General features: G+C 40.8%; 1 protein-coding gene across 1 annotated transcript in view; it reads right to left on the bottom strand.

The window, feature by feature from the left end:
• Positions 1-12,248: 12,248 nt before the first annotated feature.
• The window catches only part of LOC127579365 (transmembrane protein 132C-like), a 751,467-nt gene continuing 746,637 nt past the window's right edge, over positions 12,249-17,078 (bottom strand). The window contains exon 9 of the mRNA XM_052032114.1: positions 12,249-14,023. Coding sequence (XP_051888074.1) covers positions 12,827-14,023 — 1,197 coding nt within the window. The 3' untranslated portion in view covers positions 12,249-12,826. The remainder of the gene's footprint in view (positions 14,024-17,078) is intronic.

Raw genomic sequence — 17,078 nt, 5'->3', positions numbered from 1 at the left:
TAAAAGCTGTGGAATGCAAAGGATATGGATGTGGGCCCAAAATTCATATCCATTTCCATAAGCAACTCACAAGCTTCCAACATTATCTGCACCTTTGTCTGAGACTTGATGCCAATCTGGGCAACAGAGAATGTTGGAGGTCCTTTCCTCCCAACTGTACTTTGCATATTCTGAGGCTGTGATCCACCATTAAGTCAAAGAAATGCTTTTCTCCTGAGTAATAAATTTAATTGTTACTTTGGTGACTTCAATCATAGAGACATAGAGGTGTACAGCACAGAAATGGGCCCTTTGACGCAACTCATCCATGCCAACCATGATACCTAACCCGTTTGCCTGCATTAGGTCTGTAACCCTCTACTCTTTTCCTGTCCAAAATCCCTGTCCAAATGCCTTTTAATATATATTGTGTTCTCTGGATATCTCACCAACACTTGCATCCAAATGCAGAACATAGATAAACATGTTGAGTGCAGAAAGATTCTACAAACAGTAAATCAATTGACCAGACAATCTATTTTTTTTGTATTTTCAAATGAAGTTTGAAAGTTGGCCAGAATGTCTCTGTATTTTAAGTAGCTTAACCTCAGTAGTGCCTCTGCATCTCCAAGAGAGCACTCTAATGTTAACTCGGAATTTTGTGCTCAAACCCTGACTGGGTACAAAGCAGGTTGAGCTTAGCTTCAGTGTAATTATACATGCTGTATAAATTGGATGCAGCTCAGGTTTGGTACACACACACACACACACACACACACACACACACACACACACACACACACACACACACACACACACACACACACACACACACACACACACACAAAGTATGGAGACATGTGCAGAAGATGGGAACCTTGGTCTGGATGCCAGCTATTGTCAGGTAACTCTTAGATGAAAATTGTTTTACTCAATTTGACTTGTAGGGGTATTTGAATCCACTCCTCCTCCTTCTGTCTCAATACTGCTAATTTTGACTTTCTATTCCCCACACGGAAGTATTATGAAAAAAATTAGGTCATTCTAGTCAACCTATGTGCAAACTAGAGCTGTTAAATGGGCGTCATCTCCTCATTCTAATCTCTGACCTCGACAAGCATCATCATTCAGACTCTCCTCTTTGTCCTTGATAGCTCTGATTACAAAAAATGAACAAATCAAACAATAATTTTGGGTGTTGGGGAGGGGGTGGGACAGTGGAATCCTTGCATAAGCTTCCTGGTTATTTCTAAGATCACACAAACATGGCTCAGTCTTACTTCTATCACAATTTAGTTAATGATGATCGATGCCACAGCTCTGTTGCCTGCCTCAATTAACAAATGTTTTTAAAAAATGAGCTGCATTTGTATTATAAAATCATGACCCTTGCACCTTTTATTAAACATATCTAACTGGGCTATAGCAAGAAAGCCTGGACATTTCCTGTCTACACATCCATCCAAGTGAGATCAATAATAACTTTCACCCCCTTTCAAGAAATCTTCTGTGTTAATTAGATCATTGGCCAAAATGATTAATTTCTGCTAGTGCAATGCTGGCTTGTGATCGGTTTTGCTGCTCAATTCAGAAAGCTATTCCAGCTGCTGTTAGGGTTGTGTGCATATATATGATCCAGCAAGGAGAGAAGGAAGAGGCTTCTGACAGAAGGTTAATTGATGCTCACTCTGAAGGAGCACATTTTCAAACATGGAAGTGTGATACATCAACTGCTGACAAAGCCCTGACGTGAAGCTAAATGTGCTGCTATGGTCAATGAGGCTTCTCTTCGAGTGGATCAATACTCACTAAAAAAAAACACACACACACACACACACAAAACTTCCAACACAGTTTGAAAAAAAGATTTTGCAAAAAGTTTAATCCAAACTGATTCTTGGAACTAAATATTCAACGTCACTATGAAGCCAATGTATACTTTAAAAATGATCTCTTCTGTGTCATATTCAGCTTCACACTTCCTTGCATGAAGACCACTTGTGGTTGATCCATTTAAATGCTGATTTTGTTTCTGTCCAGAGATCTGGACCTGGCCCTTACTGATTTTCAAATCTCTTCTTGAAACTTAATGTGCGTGAATGGATATTAAAAATTACTTGGAAGATGTCAAAAAATAAAAAATGTTCAAAACATTAAATTTTTTTTATATAAGTTAAAATTTAAAAAGCACACACACACACGTACATATGTCAGATAAGCTTTGATCACCAATCCCTGGCAGCTGATTCCTCCTATTCATTTCGACTGGTGCATTGTACTTTCTCCAGGTTAACCCGGTGTGTGATCAGTGAAGATTTTTTTCAACCTGAGAGCCGAGAAATCTGTGGAAGTTGTCACTGTCCCATTGAATCCGCACAGAGTCCACTGGCTCTGCAGAGGTGTCCAGGGGTCGACACTCTGCTGAGTGGAAGGAAGGCTGCTCTTCAGCCTAAGATCAGGAATAGTTACAGCCTTATCTGCAACAGAACTGTGAGAAAGCTGATGGAAGATCTGCCCCATGTGATGGTGACCATTACAACAGAATGGGCAAGCACTGTACCAGTCAGTGTGAGGAACACCAGTTGCCAGAAGGGGTTTTTAATTATTAGTCAATTGGCAGAACATGGACATTTGACAGTGTCAATGGGAGTACCTGGTCCCGTTTCAAGGACAGTACCTATTGCCCTGCTGTATCATGCTGCCTCCAAACCAGTGTAAAGTGAATGATTCAGTAAGGTAGATTGGAGTGGGGGTCAAGGATGAGTGGAGCAATTGTAGAGATGGTAAAGTGAGCATGTGGTGGTTCACGGCCTACAGTAATTCTGTGGGTCCCTAAGGGGATCTTCTATTCCTTCTGGCTCCATAAAAACAACTTTGTCTTCTGGCTATGTAAAACCAGAGTGTGACATCAATGATGTATGTTCCTCCCAATTATATCTGAAGCTGGAAACAAGAGCCCTTTATGTGTTCTGGTAGATCAATCTACACATCAGTGGGTCTAATACAGGAAGGAGTTCTGGTTACCCAATCAGGGACTTGCTGCCAACACCACATTCTGCAAATAAATTTTTAAAAAAATAGCCATTTGAATTGCACTAATATCTTGAAACCCAATCCTGAAGCAAAAAACATACCTCATCAATTTTTACAAATGCACCATAGAAAGTATCCTACCCGGATTCACCACAGCTTGGTATGGCAAATGCTCTGCCAAAGACTGCAAGAAATTTCAGAGAGTTGTGAACACAGCCCAGTCTAACACAAAAACTAGCTTCCCCTCCATTGACTCTGTCTACACTTCCCACTGCCATGGGAAAACAGCCAACATAATCAAAGATCCCACCCATCCCGATTATTCTCTCTTCTCCCCCCTTCCACTGGGCAGAAGATACAAAAGCTTGAGAACACGTACCACCAGGCTCAAGGACAGCTTCTATCTCGCTGTTGTAAGACTCTTGAACAAACCTCTTGTATGATAAAGATGAACTCTTGTTCTCTCAATCTACCTTGCCATGACCCTGCAGCTTATTTGTCTACCTGCACTGCACTTTCTCTGTACCTGTAACACTATATTCTGCATTCTGTTATTGTTTTTCCTTTTGTACTACCTCGATGTACTTATGTCTGGAATGATCGATCTGGATGGCATGCAAAACAAAGCTTTTTGCTGTATCTCGGTACATGTGATGACAATAAACCAATTACCAATTAGATAAAAGCTTCCGGCATCAACATAGCATGCCCACAGCTCCTAACCTGTACGTCTTTGGAATGTCGGAGGAAACTGGAGCACCTGGAGGAAACCCATACAGACACAGGGAGAACGTACAAACTCCTTACAGACAGCGACGGGAATTGAACCCGGGTAGCTGGCGCTGTAATAGTGTTATGCTAACCGTTGCACTACCGTGCCTACTGTGGACAACAATAACAAGGAAAGTCAATAACAGAATGCAGAATATAGTGTTACAGGTACAGAGAAAGTGCAGTGCAGGTAGAAAAATAAGGTGCAGGGTCATGGCAAGATAGATTGAGAGAACAAGAGTTCATCTTGTTATTATTCTGGTCCTCTTGTGTTCTTAGCTCTGGCATGGATATTCTTCACTGTTGGTGCTGAGGTGGAGAGGGTTGAAAGCTTCAAGTTCCTGGGAGTGAACATCACCAACAGTCTGTCCTGGTCAAATCATGTAGAAGCCACAGCCAAGAAAGCTCACCAGCGCCTCTACTTCCTCAGGAGATTAAAGAAATTTGGTTTGTCCCCTTTGACTCTCACCAACTTTTACAGATGCACCATAGAAAGCATCCTATCTGGATGTATCACGGCTTGGTACGGCAATTGCTCTGCCCAGGACCACAAGAAGCTGCAGAGGTTGTGGACACAGCCCAGCGCATTACGGACACCAGCCTCCCCTCCTTGGACTCTGCCTTTACCTCTTGTTGTCTTGGTGAAGCAGCCAGCATAATCAAAGACCCCACCCACCCGGGTCATTCTCTCTTCTCTCTTCCATCAGGTAGAAGATACATGAGCTTGAAGGCATGTACCACCAGACTTAAGGACAGCTTCTACCCCACTGTGATAAGACTATTGAACAGTTCCCTTATATACTGGGATGGACTATGACCTCACGATCTACTTTGTTGTGACCTCGCACCTTATTGCACTGCACTATCTCTGTAGCTGTGACACTTTCTTCTGTACTGTTATTGTTCTTACCTGTACATCAATGCACTCTGTACTGACTCAGTGTAACTGCACTGTGTAATGAATTGACCTGTACGATTGGTTTGTAAGACAAGCTTTTCATTGTACCTTGGTACAAGTGACAATAATAAACCAATACCAATACCAATACCAATGACAGCATTGTAAGGCATCCTTTCTTCCTGTGCCTAGATATACCACACTAACCTCATTGTCATCATGTTGTTTTTGGCCATTTCCATGATTTCCTGAGTTGAGACTGGAGGTTGGTAGATGAAGTTTCTTAGAAAGTAACCTTGAGTCTACTGCCTTCTCCAAACAACACAGGACTGGTTCTTTTGGAAGCCAAAACATCTGGGAAACAGTGATTCACCTAAATGATCTCTCATTGTCATTCATTGATGAAGTAATACCCACAGGGTAGGCAAGTTTGTATTCTGCTCCAGTAACTGGAACAGAGATGTGAACACAGCCTTTAAAAGGATGATCTTTGCACACCACTCAGTGGATCAGATAGCCTGCCATACAGTTCATGCAACTTATTAGAGCTTGGTGCTGATGTGAGTGTGGTAATGATGCATTTGTGTTGATGCTGCAATCATTAATGAACTGAATGATCCTGTCAATGGCTTCTGCAATTGGAACCTATGTGAAAGGGTGTCGGGCACAACAAATACCAGGGACTCACAACCTGGAGACATGCAGACTGTGAGCTCCCCTATCTCTCCACCCTGGTTAGGCTTGGAGACCAAATAATAGGGGCTTCTAAAGAATCATGGACCACCTACAGACTGTGTTCAGCAGGTCAGTGAGAGCATTGGCCAATAACAGGGTTTGGCCTGCCATCAGAGGGGAACATCTTTCCACTTCTCGAGATAGCAGCATCTCTGGACCTTGGATGACCTCTCTCCGATCCAGTAACTGCATTCCACATGGCACCATCCCTGAACCGGATCATCCACATGGTCCTTAACCCCTGCACCTTGGATGGCATTAAAATCTTCAGGAAGGGGAGAACAAAACATGGGGAAAATTAGTGAGAGAGAAAAATAATTTATTTACTAGTTGTAAGCCTATGATACAAGTGCTGTATATATAATTGTTTTTAGGGATTATTATAGGATCAAAGAAATTTACACCACTGGATGCCATTCAGTCTATCACGTCTATGCCTACTAAAATGGAGTTCTTTAGGTTAGTTTATTTTAAACATGTAACAATTCTCAACATATATCCAATCTGAGTTACACCTTTAAATAACTGGCACTTCCAGGAGAGTGTGAAACTTGAGCATGAAAGTATCATAGCACAAAACAGTAGAATATTGGAATTCTCCACTCTTTCCTGAAATTTGTGATTGATATGGTTCATAATTCTGTGAGACGTTACTTAGAAATTTGTATCAGTTGTCTGATTTGGTCTGATGTCATGTTCAAGACCTTGAATTACTTTTGTTTTATCCAGACGGGGCTGGGCCATAAATTGTCAATAGATTTTGTGAGCATGGCAGTGCACTTTTAACAAGCAATTATTTGTCTCCTTTTGTGGAGGCAGATTACGTGGGAGAATTTGCAGAACACAGCAAATAGTTATTTTATATCATGCATAATGTTTCACAAGTGTAAACAAAAGAAAACAATAGAATGTTCAAAGATAGCAGCACGCAGCAGTGGCTCGCAAATAGTTTGAAAGAGTAACCATTCCATTAGTAGCTTATCTCCACATAAACACGTAAATTTAGTTTCATAACATCTGTTGCAGAGTGTGGAGTTGAACTGTGGCATTAAATAAAAGGACACAGAATCTCATTTAAGTTTCAAGTGGGTATAAAAAATCCATTTGTTGGTTCTAGGTACAAACACGTCTCTTGAATAATCTCTTGCTACTTCACTACTCTTGGAATGATTGGTACTCCAGCCTTTAAGAGCACCTCTGTTAGAATTGTAATTCAGATATGTGTATGATGGTTTCCTTAGGGGATGAGGTAAGAGAAAGGAAAGCTTAAACAGTTTACTTGTGCATACTCACGTCTTTAGCTGCTTTACATTCTCTCTTCGGTAACTCACAAAGGAAATGCTTGGGAAACTATTTACCCTGTTAGTCTCACACTAAATATACTTTGATGATTAAAAAGCTTGAGTAATAAGGCGCTTAATTGGACATTGACTCTCAAATCACCAATTGACTCTGTGTAGTGTTGGTGGTCAGTGGTTGGAAATTATTGAGTGTTGCTTGGCTCTTACTAATCTCTATACCTTGAACATTACTGAGATGAGGGAATTGTTTCTGAGTGCAATTTGCTAGAACGGGCATCACTCATTTATCTTGATAAATGCGACATATCATCAGTGGTTACTTACAACATCCTTTTTGCTAGCATTTTTGGCTGTTTAGTCGTTTTGCTGGATGCTTCAGCTGAGGATTCTTGCACACTGCGGATTATCCTCAGTATTGTGTCAGCCTTTAATTGAAAGAACAGGATGTCAAAGATTGGGACCTCAAACCTAACACAAATCTCATGACCTACCAAGCAGCAGTGCTTCTGAGAACTGGACTACCTACAAAAGACACCTCAAGGCACTGCAAAGATACCATCAATGTCACTGCAGAAGCCCCTGAATCCACAAGCAGGATAAGTGAACCAACATCAGTGTCCTCTCCCAGGCCAACATCCCCAGCACTGAGGCTCTAATTAAACTTGCCTCTGTTGGGTAAGTATTGCACTTCCATACCTAACACCAAACTCTTGAAATTGGACACCTGAAACAGAAACCCTTTTCTGGGTTCTGTCACAAGAAGAGATTACCAGAAAGGCAGAGGAAAAGATTCAAGGATGTGCTCAAAGCCTCCTTGAAAACACACAACATCCCCACTGACTCTTTGCAATCCCTGACCCATGGCCACTCAAAGTGGAGAATGAGTATTTGGGATGTATTGAGAATGCTGAGTCCTTGCAACAGGAGCACACAGATGCCCAGGGTGTACAGCAGAAGGAACACATGATCTCACTAATTATCGACCTGCTCACCCTCTTAGGTATCTTTTACCTCTTCTTTGGAAAAGTTTGCGACTTTCACATTGGCCTCATCAGCCGTCTCAGAACCCAAACACCTTTAGTGCACACTCTGCTTAAAGAGAAATAAAGAGTAGGTGGGTGGTACAAGGGAAACCAAGGTTATTTCAGCACTTATAACTCTTATACTGAAGACATCCACATATAGTTGCCGGAGAGTTTGCCAAGTGATCATGCTGCCACACAGTGTGTGGATACAGTAATGTAATGGTAAATGTGAAGTTGCTGGATTGTCAGCAACACCCATGTAAATGTAGGCTCAGGTTTTCCAAGGCATCATCTCAGAGACAGACGACATTCTGTGGGACGACCTGTGGCTGCGCTCTCATGCCCGGATTGCTCTCCCCGTGATGATCACAATCGCGTTGACTCTCAACTTCCTCTCCACAGAATCTGCCATATCTCCCAATTTGCACTCATTGCTGCACCAGAGAGGTCCCTCATGTATTCATGGGGAGATTTCATCTGCTTTGGTTTCAGATTGGAGCAGAAGGCAAAGCAGGCACTGGAATTTGCCAGCCTTTCTCTTAACCCGGCCTTTGGCTGTATTCCCATAAATAACCTGGAGCATTTCATCAATAGGAATGGTTTATCCTCCCACAATGTTCAGGTGGATGTGAATCATCAAAAAGTTTTCCTGGAGGTCAATAATGCTTTGGAAAGCCCACATGACACCATTGACCTTCAGAAAGACTGAACTGTATTGTAATTTTGCAAATTTCAATAGAAGAAATTCTAGAAGATTTCTAGAACCTTCTAGAATTTGTATGGACGATCTGATTGGCCCTCGCCACCACATGCAAAGCCTTTAATGTGCTAAAAACAATTAAATCTTATTTCTAGGCATAAGTCTTCCCAACACAAATAGTGTATTATGCATACTTATGAGGAATTGTGCAAAATAATATTCTTCTATACATTAAAACTAGAACACTATGCAGTATAGCAGAGTGAAGAACTGTACTGGACTCCAGCCAACAAGTCAGTGTGACTCATTCTGTATATCTCCTCAGCCTCAGTATTTAGATCTACCAGAATGCACATAGCTGGTGAATATGGTTCTTATAGTACAGAATATGGTTCTTATAGAGTTATAGGCTGTGTCTGTTGTGGAATTCTACTTGCTATATCAGCCCCTTATTCCATTGCTGGGAAAATAAGCAAACAGAAGGTCATAATAACCATCATTAAGCACTTCTTTCAGTTGAGTAAACAGTCTGTGTGTCCCTGTGATAGTCGCTCCATGGGACAGCAGATGGATATCAAGAATAATAGTTGTGACTCCATTTAACAAATCCATCCTCATTATTCCCTAATCCCACTGTTTTATTTCCAGGGTGACACCAAGTCCAAGAGAAGCCTTTGAAACATACAGTGGAGCCAACCTCCTGTCATTAAAAATGTCTTTTATGTTTTCCCATTAATAAATAAATTTGTGTTGTACTTCTTTACTCAAAGGTAACAAGCTTAACAATAAAGTTCGGTCTTAATCTCCACTTTACAGCTGTGGGAAGTACAATTTCTATTCTGACTGCGGCATCTTGAATAAGAGTCCCCATGTTTGCTTACATATGGCCTATTTTACTCCTTTTTATTTTTGTTCTTATGCATGAACATGGAAATGATTTCATGATGATGATCTATGTTGAAGAGTATTGCCATTGCCATCCATTTAAAACGCTGGCAATTATTGAATGCTTCAGTGACTTCCTAAACTTCGATCAAGTAGGCTGTAATTATAGTTGAAGTCTATTTCCTTTCTTCATTCATGGCACTTGAAAAAACAATCAATGAGTTGTGTAAACAAAACATTTCCTTTATATGGAACACACAGACCTCATGTATTGAGTACACAAGACAACTCATAAAAGGGTGGATTTCTTGGACTTTAATTTCTATTCTCGATTCCATCAAAGTCTAGCTTGCTGTTTGAATGGGGTTTACCCTGGCTGCACACACATCCTTATCATATTACACCAGAATTTTCCTTTTGTGTTAACACATCAGGCTTCACATCTTTTGAATGAAAGGTTCATTAACAAAATGAATGTTGGTGAATGAAAGGTTCATTAACAAAATATACAATTCATACATAATTTTGTGGAATTTTTCAATTGTTTGGATTTCTTGACTGAGATCAGTGTTACCTCAAACCTATAACACTTTATCGGCTGCAGGATCTCTCTCAGCAACAATGCTGCTCCCGTGATGTATCGGTACCCAATCTATACCTACAAGCTTGGACACTTCCTGTATCAGCTTCTGCTACAGTTTTGCAATTGCATTCAGTGAATAAAATCAGAGCCAAGGAGATAAGACTAACATGAATTAAATCAAGAAAACTGGCTTGAGAACTGTGAATGAGGAATTTCTGAAAACCAACACGAAGTGTGAACAGTCAGGAGAATAAAGTTCTAAGTAAAGAAAAAAAGAGTTTTGTATCACTCAAAATACTTGCAGTAAAAGAAATGTGACATTTTTTCCTCAGTAGTTTAAAATCCTAAAGTCAAAAAAAATCAAAAATTGGCATTATTTGAAATACCTTAAAAAGAATCAATGAATTGTGTTTTAATATTTTTTAAAGTGACTTCAACATCTCACAAAAGTTTGTCCTGGAATAGATACTTATGTCCAGAGCTGTGGTCCCATTTACTGACAGTAGTCCCCACAGTGGTGCAGGTTTAAGCTGCTTCCTTTCCCTTTCTCCCAGGAATGCTCCATTAATCCGAACACACATTCCATTCCCAATGTGCCCCCACCTCACTAGCCCCCACCACCCTACAGTTCTGCTGAATTTCAAACTCCCTCTCCACAGTTCAATGAGATACAAATCCCTACCACATGCTGCCAATCCCTGGCACTTCCAAACCTGCCAGTCCTACATGCACTCTGTCCATCACTTTCAGTCCCATTCCACTCCCGAGATCGCCACGACTTACCAAAGGACCACTTCAGTACAGACCTTTCACTCTTCTATTTACCCAACCCTGCTTATAATTAATGGAGGAAGAATCTACTAACACCTTACCTTGTTTCCTATAATGAGCAATTAACTATACTGTCTCCCTGATACAGCTACCTTCTCTAGCTGACATATTCCACTCACGCAGCATTTTCAGCTTTAATGATGTTAAGGATAAAAGAAAAATCAATACAGAAGGTAAAATATATAAGTAAAGACCATTCAGGTATGTATGTCATTAGTTTAAAAAAAACACAATGTAAATGGATTTTGATCCTCATCAATCACAGCAAATCACTGATGCAGATTCTGTGCCCCACAGACCATAGAAGATCTGTTAGTTGAAAAATCACAAGATGACAACTAGTGCATTAGCTTAACTGTAATAGTGAATTGAAAAATTGTTCTCTAGCACACCAGGGACTACGTCAGCACTTGGCTCCACCAATGATATAAACCCCTCATCTTATTTATTAGCACCTTAATCGAAAATATATTCCACCAGAACTTGCTGACAGTTAAACCTTAATTTAGCAACTAAGGGCTCAAGTAAACATTACAAACCTGTAGTTTGTTCGTAATATGAATATGAATAACTAGGTTTATACACTGCACAATGGTTTGAGGTTATGTCCTTGACCTTGATTCCTGGTAATGTACCCTCAATGCATGTACAAAGTCTTCACCCTTTTTTTTAACTGATGATGACCTTCCATCTAATTCATAAATGAAACTGGTACTTTTCAAACTTGTCACCTCAGTAAACTGTTCCTTACTGCTTTCCTTCATCAATTTGTTCTCAAAGCTGGAGTTCTTTCCAGCACTTAATAATGGCACAGTTCTCTGGATCATCTACATGGCTCAACCCTGGTTTCTTCAAATCAAACAACATAGCAGGTTAAAATGTTTACTCCATTTACCTATCAATGTGTCTTTGCTGGACAAATCTAATACGGTTGGCTGCAGACTGTGACAAAAAATTGAGAAGCACATTAGCTTTGGAAGGATGTTAAGTCTACTGTCACTCTGGTAACTTGCAGCTTTAATGAGCCACATGTGAAGCCAACACTGACATCTTTCCACAGTTGTGATGGAATACATCTGCCTGTTTCACTTGTTTTATTGGGGTTGCTAATCCTCTTCCTGGTTCATTTATTTTCCTTATGCTGTGCTCACAGTAGTCTCTGGGCTGCTGCAACCTTCCCTGGATTACATTCTTGTGCAGTTACTCTTAAAACAAATGGAAGAACTATATGGCACAAAAACTCAATGTGATCCAGAAAGGGCTAAATTTTCGAGCTATCTTAAGCAACTTTTATTTACAATGTGTATAATATTTATAAATAAATTTTACATCCTAGTAATCTACAATGCATTCTAGGTATACCTTGTTAAAATATTTCACCTAAGTTATAAAGGTGGGTACGACTTATTACTACACCATAAATAATAACGTGAAAAACTTAGAAGTCTAAATATAAACAAGACTTAAAATAAATTTTACACAGAGCGTAAAGTTCCAAAATTGAGAATACAACTGAAGTCCAAAATTAACAAATCATATAAAATGATTACATTTGGAGCTGGTCATTAAGACATTAGTGTTAAGAGCCAGCTCCCATGGACTACTGCCATAGTGTCATCCAATCAGAAGTGCTTCTTCCATAGTCCTTCCCGTTGTGGAAGGTGTCACTGAACAGGAGTGCTCATTTTTAATGTTTATTCAGTTTATTGTGCACTGTCTTCTGTTCACTGCCCCTTCCCAAAGTTCCCATTCCAAGTGAATCTGGCATTTATTCCTTCCGTCAGCACTTCTGTACTTGTGTTTATGTTTCCATTTGCTGAATTCATACACATCCTTACTGTTAGCCTCTTCTTTTCATTGTCTATCCAAATGTCATCCTAATTCTCGTGAATTTTGATTTTGATGGATATTATTCGTTACAGGTCATCACTGTTGATTTGTCTGATACCTGTTGTAGTCCTGTGCTTTGCTGCCAGTATTTAATTCTCACAAACTGGTCCCATTCCTGACTGGATTTCCTGCACAATTACTCAAAACTGAAGGCATAAAGGTGAGCAAAGAATGAAAACAGACTGGATAACACAGTTACACTTTGTCATGTATTCTCTCCATGTAATTTCTCAGTTCATGCGAGTCTCCCAAGCTCATGTCCTGGCACACCCATTTAATATCTTCTTCATTACCCAGAAGAACAGAATTTGTTGCAGGACATCCATCATCTGGTGGGATTGTAGTAAATGTTGTAAACTTTACCCGTTTCCGTTTTGTGGTGGGGGAATTCAAAGGTTCATCCTTGCGGTCCTTTCCATCACTGGAGAGGGCAGACCTGTGTACCTGCCCTTGGATGTTCTTCTGGGTTCCTCCATTGAGCAGATGATTGCTCTCCTCAAAACCTGCTACCCTGTCTATTACTGTTGTGTGTTCACAGAGCTGTTGTGGGGATATATCAGCAGTGTTCTCCAGCAGCTCTGTCTCATTACCTAACCAAACCCAGTCATGGGAATGATTCATGGTTCCTTGTGCCTCTGAGGGAATTCGCTTATGCCGGTACTTCAAAGCAAACATGACACAGTTAATTAAAAAGACAAGAATAGCCAGGCAAAAAACACCCAATAGAGCATACATTCCAATCTCCAAGTCTGTCAGACCTCTTGGGGCCTGCACCAGATCATTTTCATCCAAGCTTTCACTATCCCCAGAGATCCTGGTTAGGTCATGTGAGGGGAAATTGGCAGCATCCAGCGGAATGTTTTGGAGTTGGCTACCACCTTCTGAGAGCTGGTCTGTTCTGCCCTGGTTCCTGTTGACTGAAGCTTTGGTTGTTGTGCTCACTTTCCTCATTGAGCTCTCCTCCCGATCTGCAGTTGCACTGCTGAAGTACCGTCCATTATGCCCTGCCCGCTCCTGGTCTACATTCTTTTGCCTCCGGTCACTTGCCCGGTTCTCCAGTTCTCCATTCCCACCGTAGTCATCGCTGCCACTCTTTGGACCCACGTTATTCTGACCAAATTTGACCTCAATGTTGCTATTTCCTACTGCCAGGATACTTTTCCGTTTGGATTTCTGGCAGACTTCACAGATTACTAATTCAACTTTCAGCAGGTTGCCTTGGCCTTCTCCCTCCACCGTGACGACTGGCCATCGCAACTGCAAATCCTGATACGTTGAGATGATGGCCTCTTCCCTTGAAGTGACAGTGAGAGTATAGTCCTTGGGATCATAAATATCCAATGGAGTCAGACTGTTGTCACTGAACTGGATCCAACTACTGATTATTGCTTCCTGGAGGAAAGAGAAGAGATAAAATCACAGTTCAGTTTTATTGACAATGCATTCTGAGTGAAAGCCTGAATTCAGTGGGTTGCCATTCTGAGGGTTAATCCATGACCACAAACACTGAGAGATTTCTTGTGCGGCCATTCCTCTATTTATGAAAGAGAACATGTTCCTGGAAGACAATTCATTAGGTGAAGTTTTGTAGGTTGAAAAGTCTGGGCAAAATGCATCACAGGAATTTTGGTACAACGCATTCCTTTGCCCAGAGAGCAAAGGAATACATTGAGGAATACATTGCTCTATTGTTGTTATGGTGAGAAAAAGCACCCCACAGAATCACAGTGAAAAGTTATAATTGAACAATTCATAAATTGAAGAATACTAGTATCATTAAACATCCATATACATCAAATTCATCACTGGATGCAGCAACAGCTGGAAAGCAGACTTCTCTGGCCAAAACCTATGACATTCTCAACATTTAAGGCACTAGTAAATGCATTTAACTCAATGGGGATGATTCTGAGGGTGCCTAACATCATGAACAAGAGGAGTTAGCATAAAAAAAAGTAGACTGTTCATCCCTTTGAGCCTGTTCCACCAGCCAGTGTTGTCCTGCCCGATCTAAGACTGGCTCCACGTATCTGTTTTTGCCTCATCCCTTTTAGTTTAGTTTACTTCGTCAGTTTAGTTTATGTCACATACACCAGGGTGCAATGAAATTCCTCGCTCGTGTGAACCTCACAGAGTAAAGAGTATACATGGTAATAATCAATACAACAATAAATAGAGCGATGAGCACAAAAACAATGGAATGGTGCAAAATACAGTTGTGCAAAAACTAAGATAGTGCAAAAAGAAATGCTAAAGTGATAATAATGGAAGAGGTAGAATTAAAGGTTCAAGAATGTGGCAGCCCCATCGGGAAGGGATGTGAAAGAGGCGATTGGTTCAGAAGTGGGGAAGAAGCTGCTCTTCACTCTGGTCATCCAGGCATTCGGGCTCCTGTATCGTCTTCTAGAATGGCCAGGGTGGCAGGTATCCTTGACGATACCATTAGCCTTCCTCATGCAACGCACCATGAAGATGGATTGGAGGGAAGGAAGTGATGAGCCTGTGATGGACTGGGAGGTGTTTACCCCCTTCTGTAGGTTCCAAAGGTTCAGAGTAGAGCAGTTGCCATACCAGGCTGAAATGCAACCCATCAGGATACTTTCTGTCGAGCATCTATAGAAGTTTGTGAGAATCCTCGTGGACAAGCCGAATCTTCTCAGACACCTAAGAAAGTATATATACTGATGTGCTTTCTTGATCACCACATCAGTATGAAGGGATCAGGAGAAGTTGCTGGTGATATGGTTAAAGAAATCCATCAATCTAAAATTTCAAATTAACAACTGCCTCAACATCAATTAACATTTGTGGATGAGTGTTTCAAATTTCTACCTCCTTTTGTGAGTAGAAGTGTTTCTTAACTTCACTACTGAAAGCAAAATTCAGCAGATGTTGTAGGTCTGAAATAAAATCAGACACCTACTGAATATTCTAGCAGGTTCTACCTTTAGTTCACTCCTGAAAAGCTGGATCTAATTTTTGGTCTATGTCCCCTTGTTCTAGATTCCCCAACCAGAAGAAATAGTTTCTCTCCAACTACCCAGGCATTTTCTGTTAATATCTGGAAAACTTCAATCATATTTCCACCTTGTCTTCTACATTTCAGGGAAGTGGACACTCACTTTTGTCATTTCTATTGGTTAAGCAGGTTGCAAATTGCAGGCTATAAATTGCAAATTGTAGTTGAGGAAGAACTGAAGTCGTAATGTTACCAGTTATCCAAGGGCCCGGACTAGTAATCCAGAGAATGTTAATTCCAATATCATCATTAAAAATTAGAAGTTAGTTTAAAGGTAGTCAGTAAAAACTGATTGTAATGCTGTTAGCTTATTGTAAAAATCCTATGGGCTCACTAACTTTCTTTAGTGAAGGAAGCTTGTTATCTTCACCTAATCTAACCTAACTTTACTGCCTTGCTATAATGCATCTGAGATTAACCTGCCTTGGATAGTTAATTGATCTGCTGGAGAGCAAAACGTGAGTGGGACTGAACACACACTGCCACCTCGGAACTGGGACAGGATACGACAAAATTACACACTGCCACATTGTCCTTGAAAAGTATTCCTCACTAACATCTGGAATTGATGCCACAGGTGGGAGAATTTACCTTCACACTCTGAACTCCACTGTTTCCAGTAAACTATGGGTGAGAAAACATGATGCAGTTTGTCATCTGCCACTGTCCATTATGAGCATCCCTTGGACCAAGCCAGAACATACTCTAGGCAAGGACATCAGAAAGAATGGTTCGACAATGGCACTACAGACCAAATTGTAAGATAAAGCTAGGAGAATATCTTGCAGCAGATGGTGAGAGAATGAAGCAGAAACCTTACAAAAGAGGTATTTCTTAAGAGCTTTTTTAGCACTTCAAAACTGGGTATTCATGAGACAGCCTATCAACAACGGCAGAATGGCATTCCACCACGATACGTAACCGCTAGGTTCGGTACATCCCCTACTTCACTATTTCCATCAAGCAAATTCAATGAGTAGTTTCACTAATGCCACAGCCACCAGAGCAGATCATAGGCTGGTCATTCTGCAGTAAGTGTCCCACTTGCTGATTCCCAAAGTTTCTCCGTCCCTCAGGGGGCACAGTTCAAGCATGTGACAGAGTTCCTTGCTGTTGCCTGGATGATGTGAAAATAACTCCTCCCATTCCCCTTCCTCCCCTCCTTATGATCCAGATGACATCTCTGCGTGCTTCAGAAGTTGATTTCTTCAATTGCAGTACAGGCAGAACGAATTATCAACAGAAAAGAGCAAGCTCAGTTTCAATTCTTAACATGACCTCATGATTAGAGTCCCCTAGTTTAATCAGCACAACATATATTGGCAGAATGATTTGATTATAAATACTTAGCCAGCTCAATTTATTTGATTTAAAGAGAATAAATGCTCTACATTTTGGCCAGGGGCAGTGCTTCCTGCCTTTTCACAT

This window comes from Pristis pectinata, chromosome 17 (genome assembly GCF_009764475.1).
Source record: "Pristis pectinata isolate sPriPec2 chromosome 17, sPriPec2.1.pri, whole genome shotgun sequence".
NCBI lineage: Eukaryota > Metazoa > Chordata > Chondrichthyes > Rhinopristiformes > Pristidae > Pristis > Pristis pectinata.
Note: the sequence above shows the minus strand (reverse complement) of the source record. Positions and strands in the feature narration are given on the sequence as shown.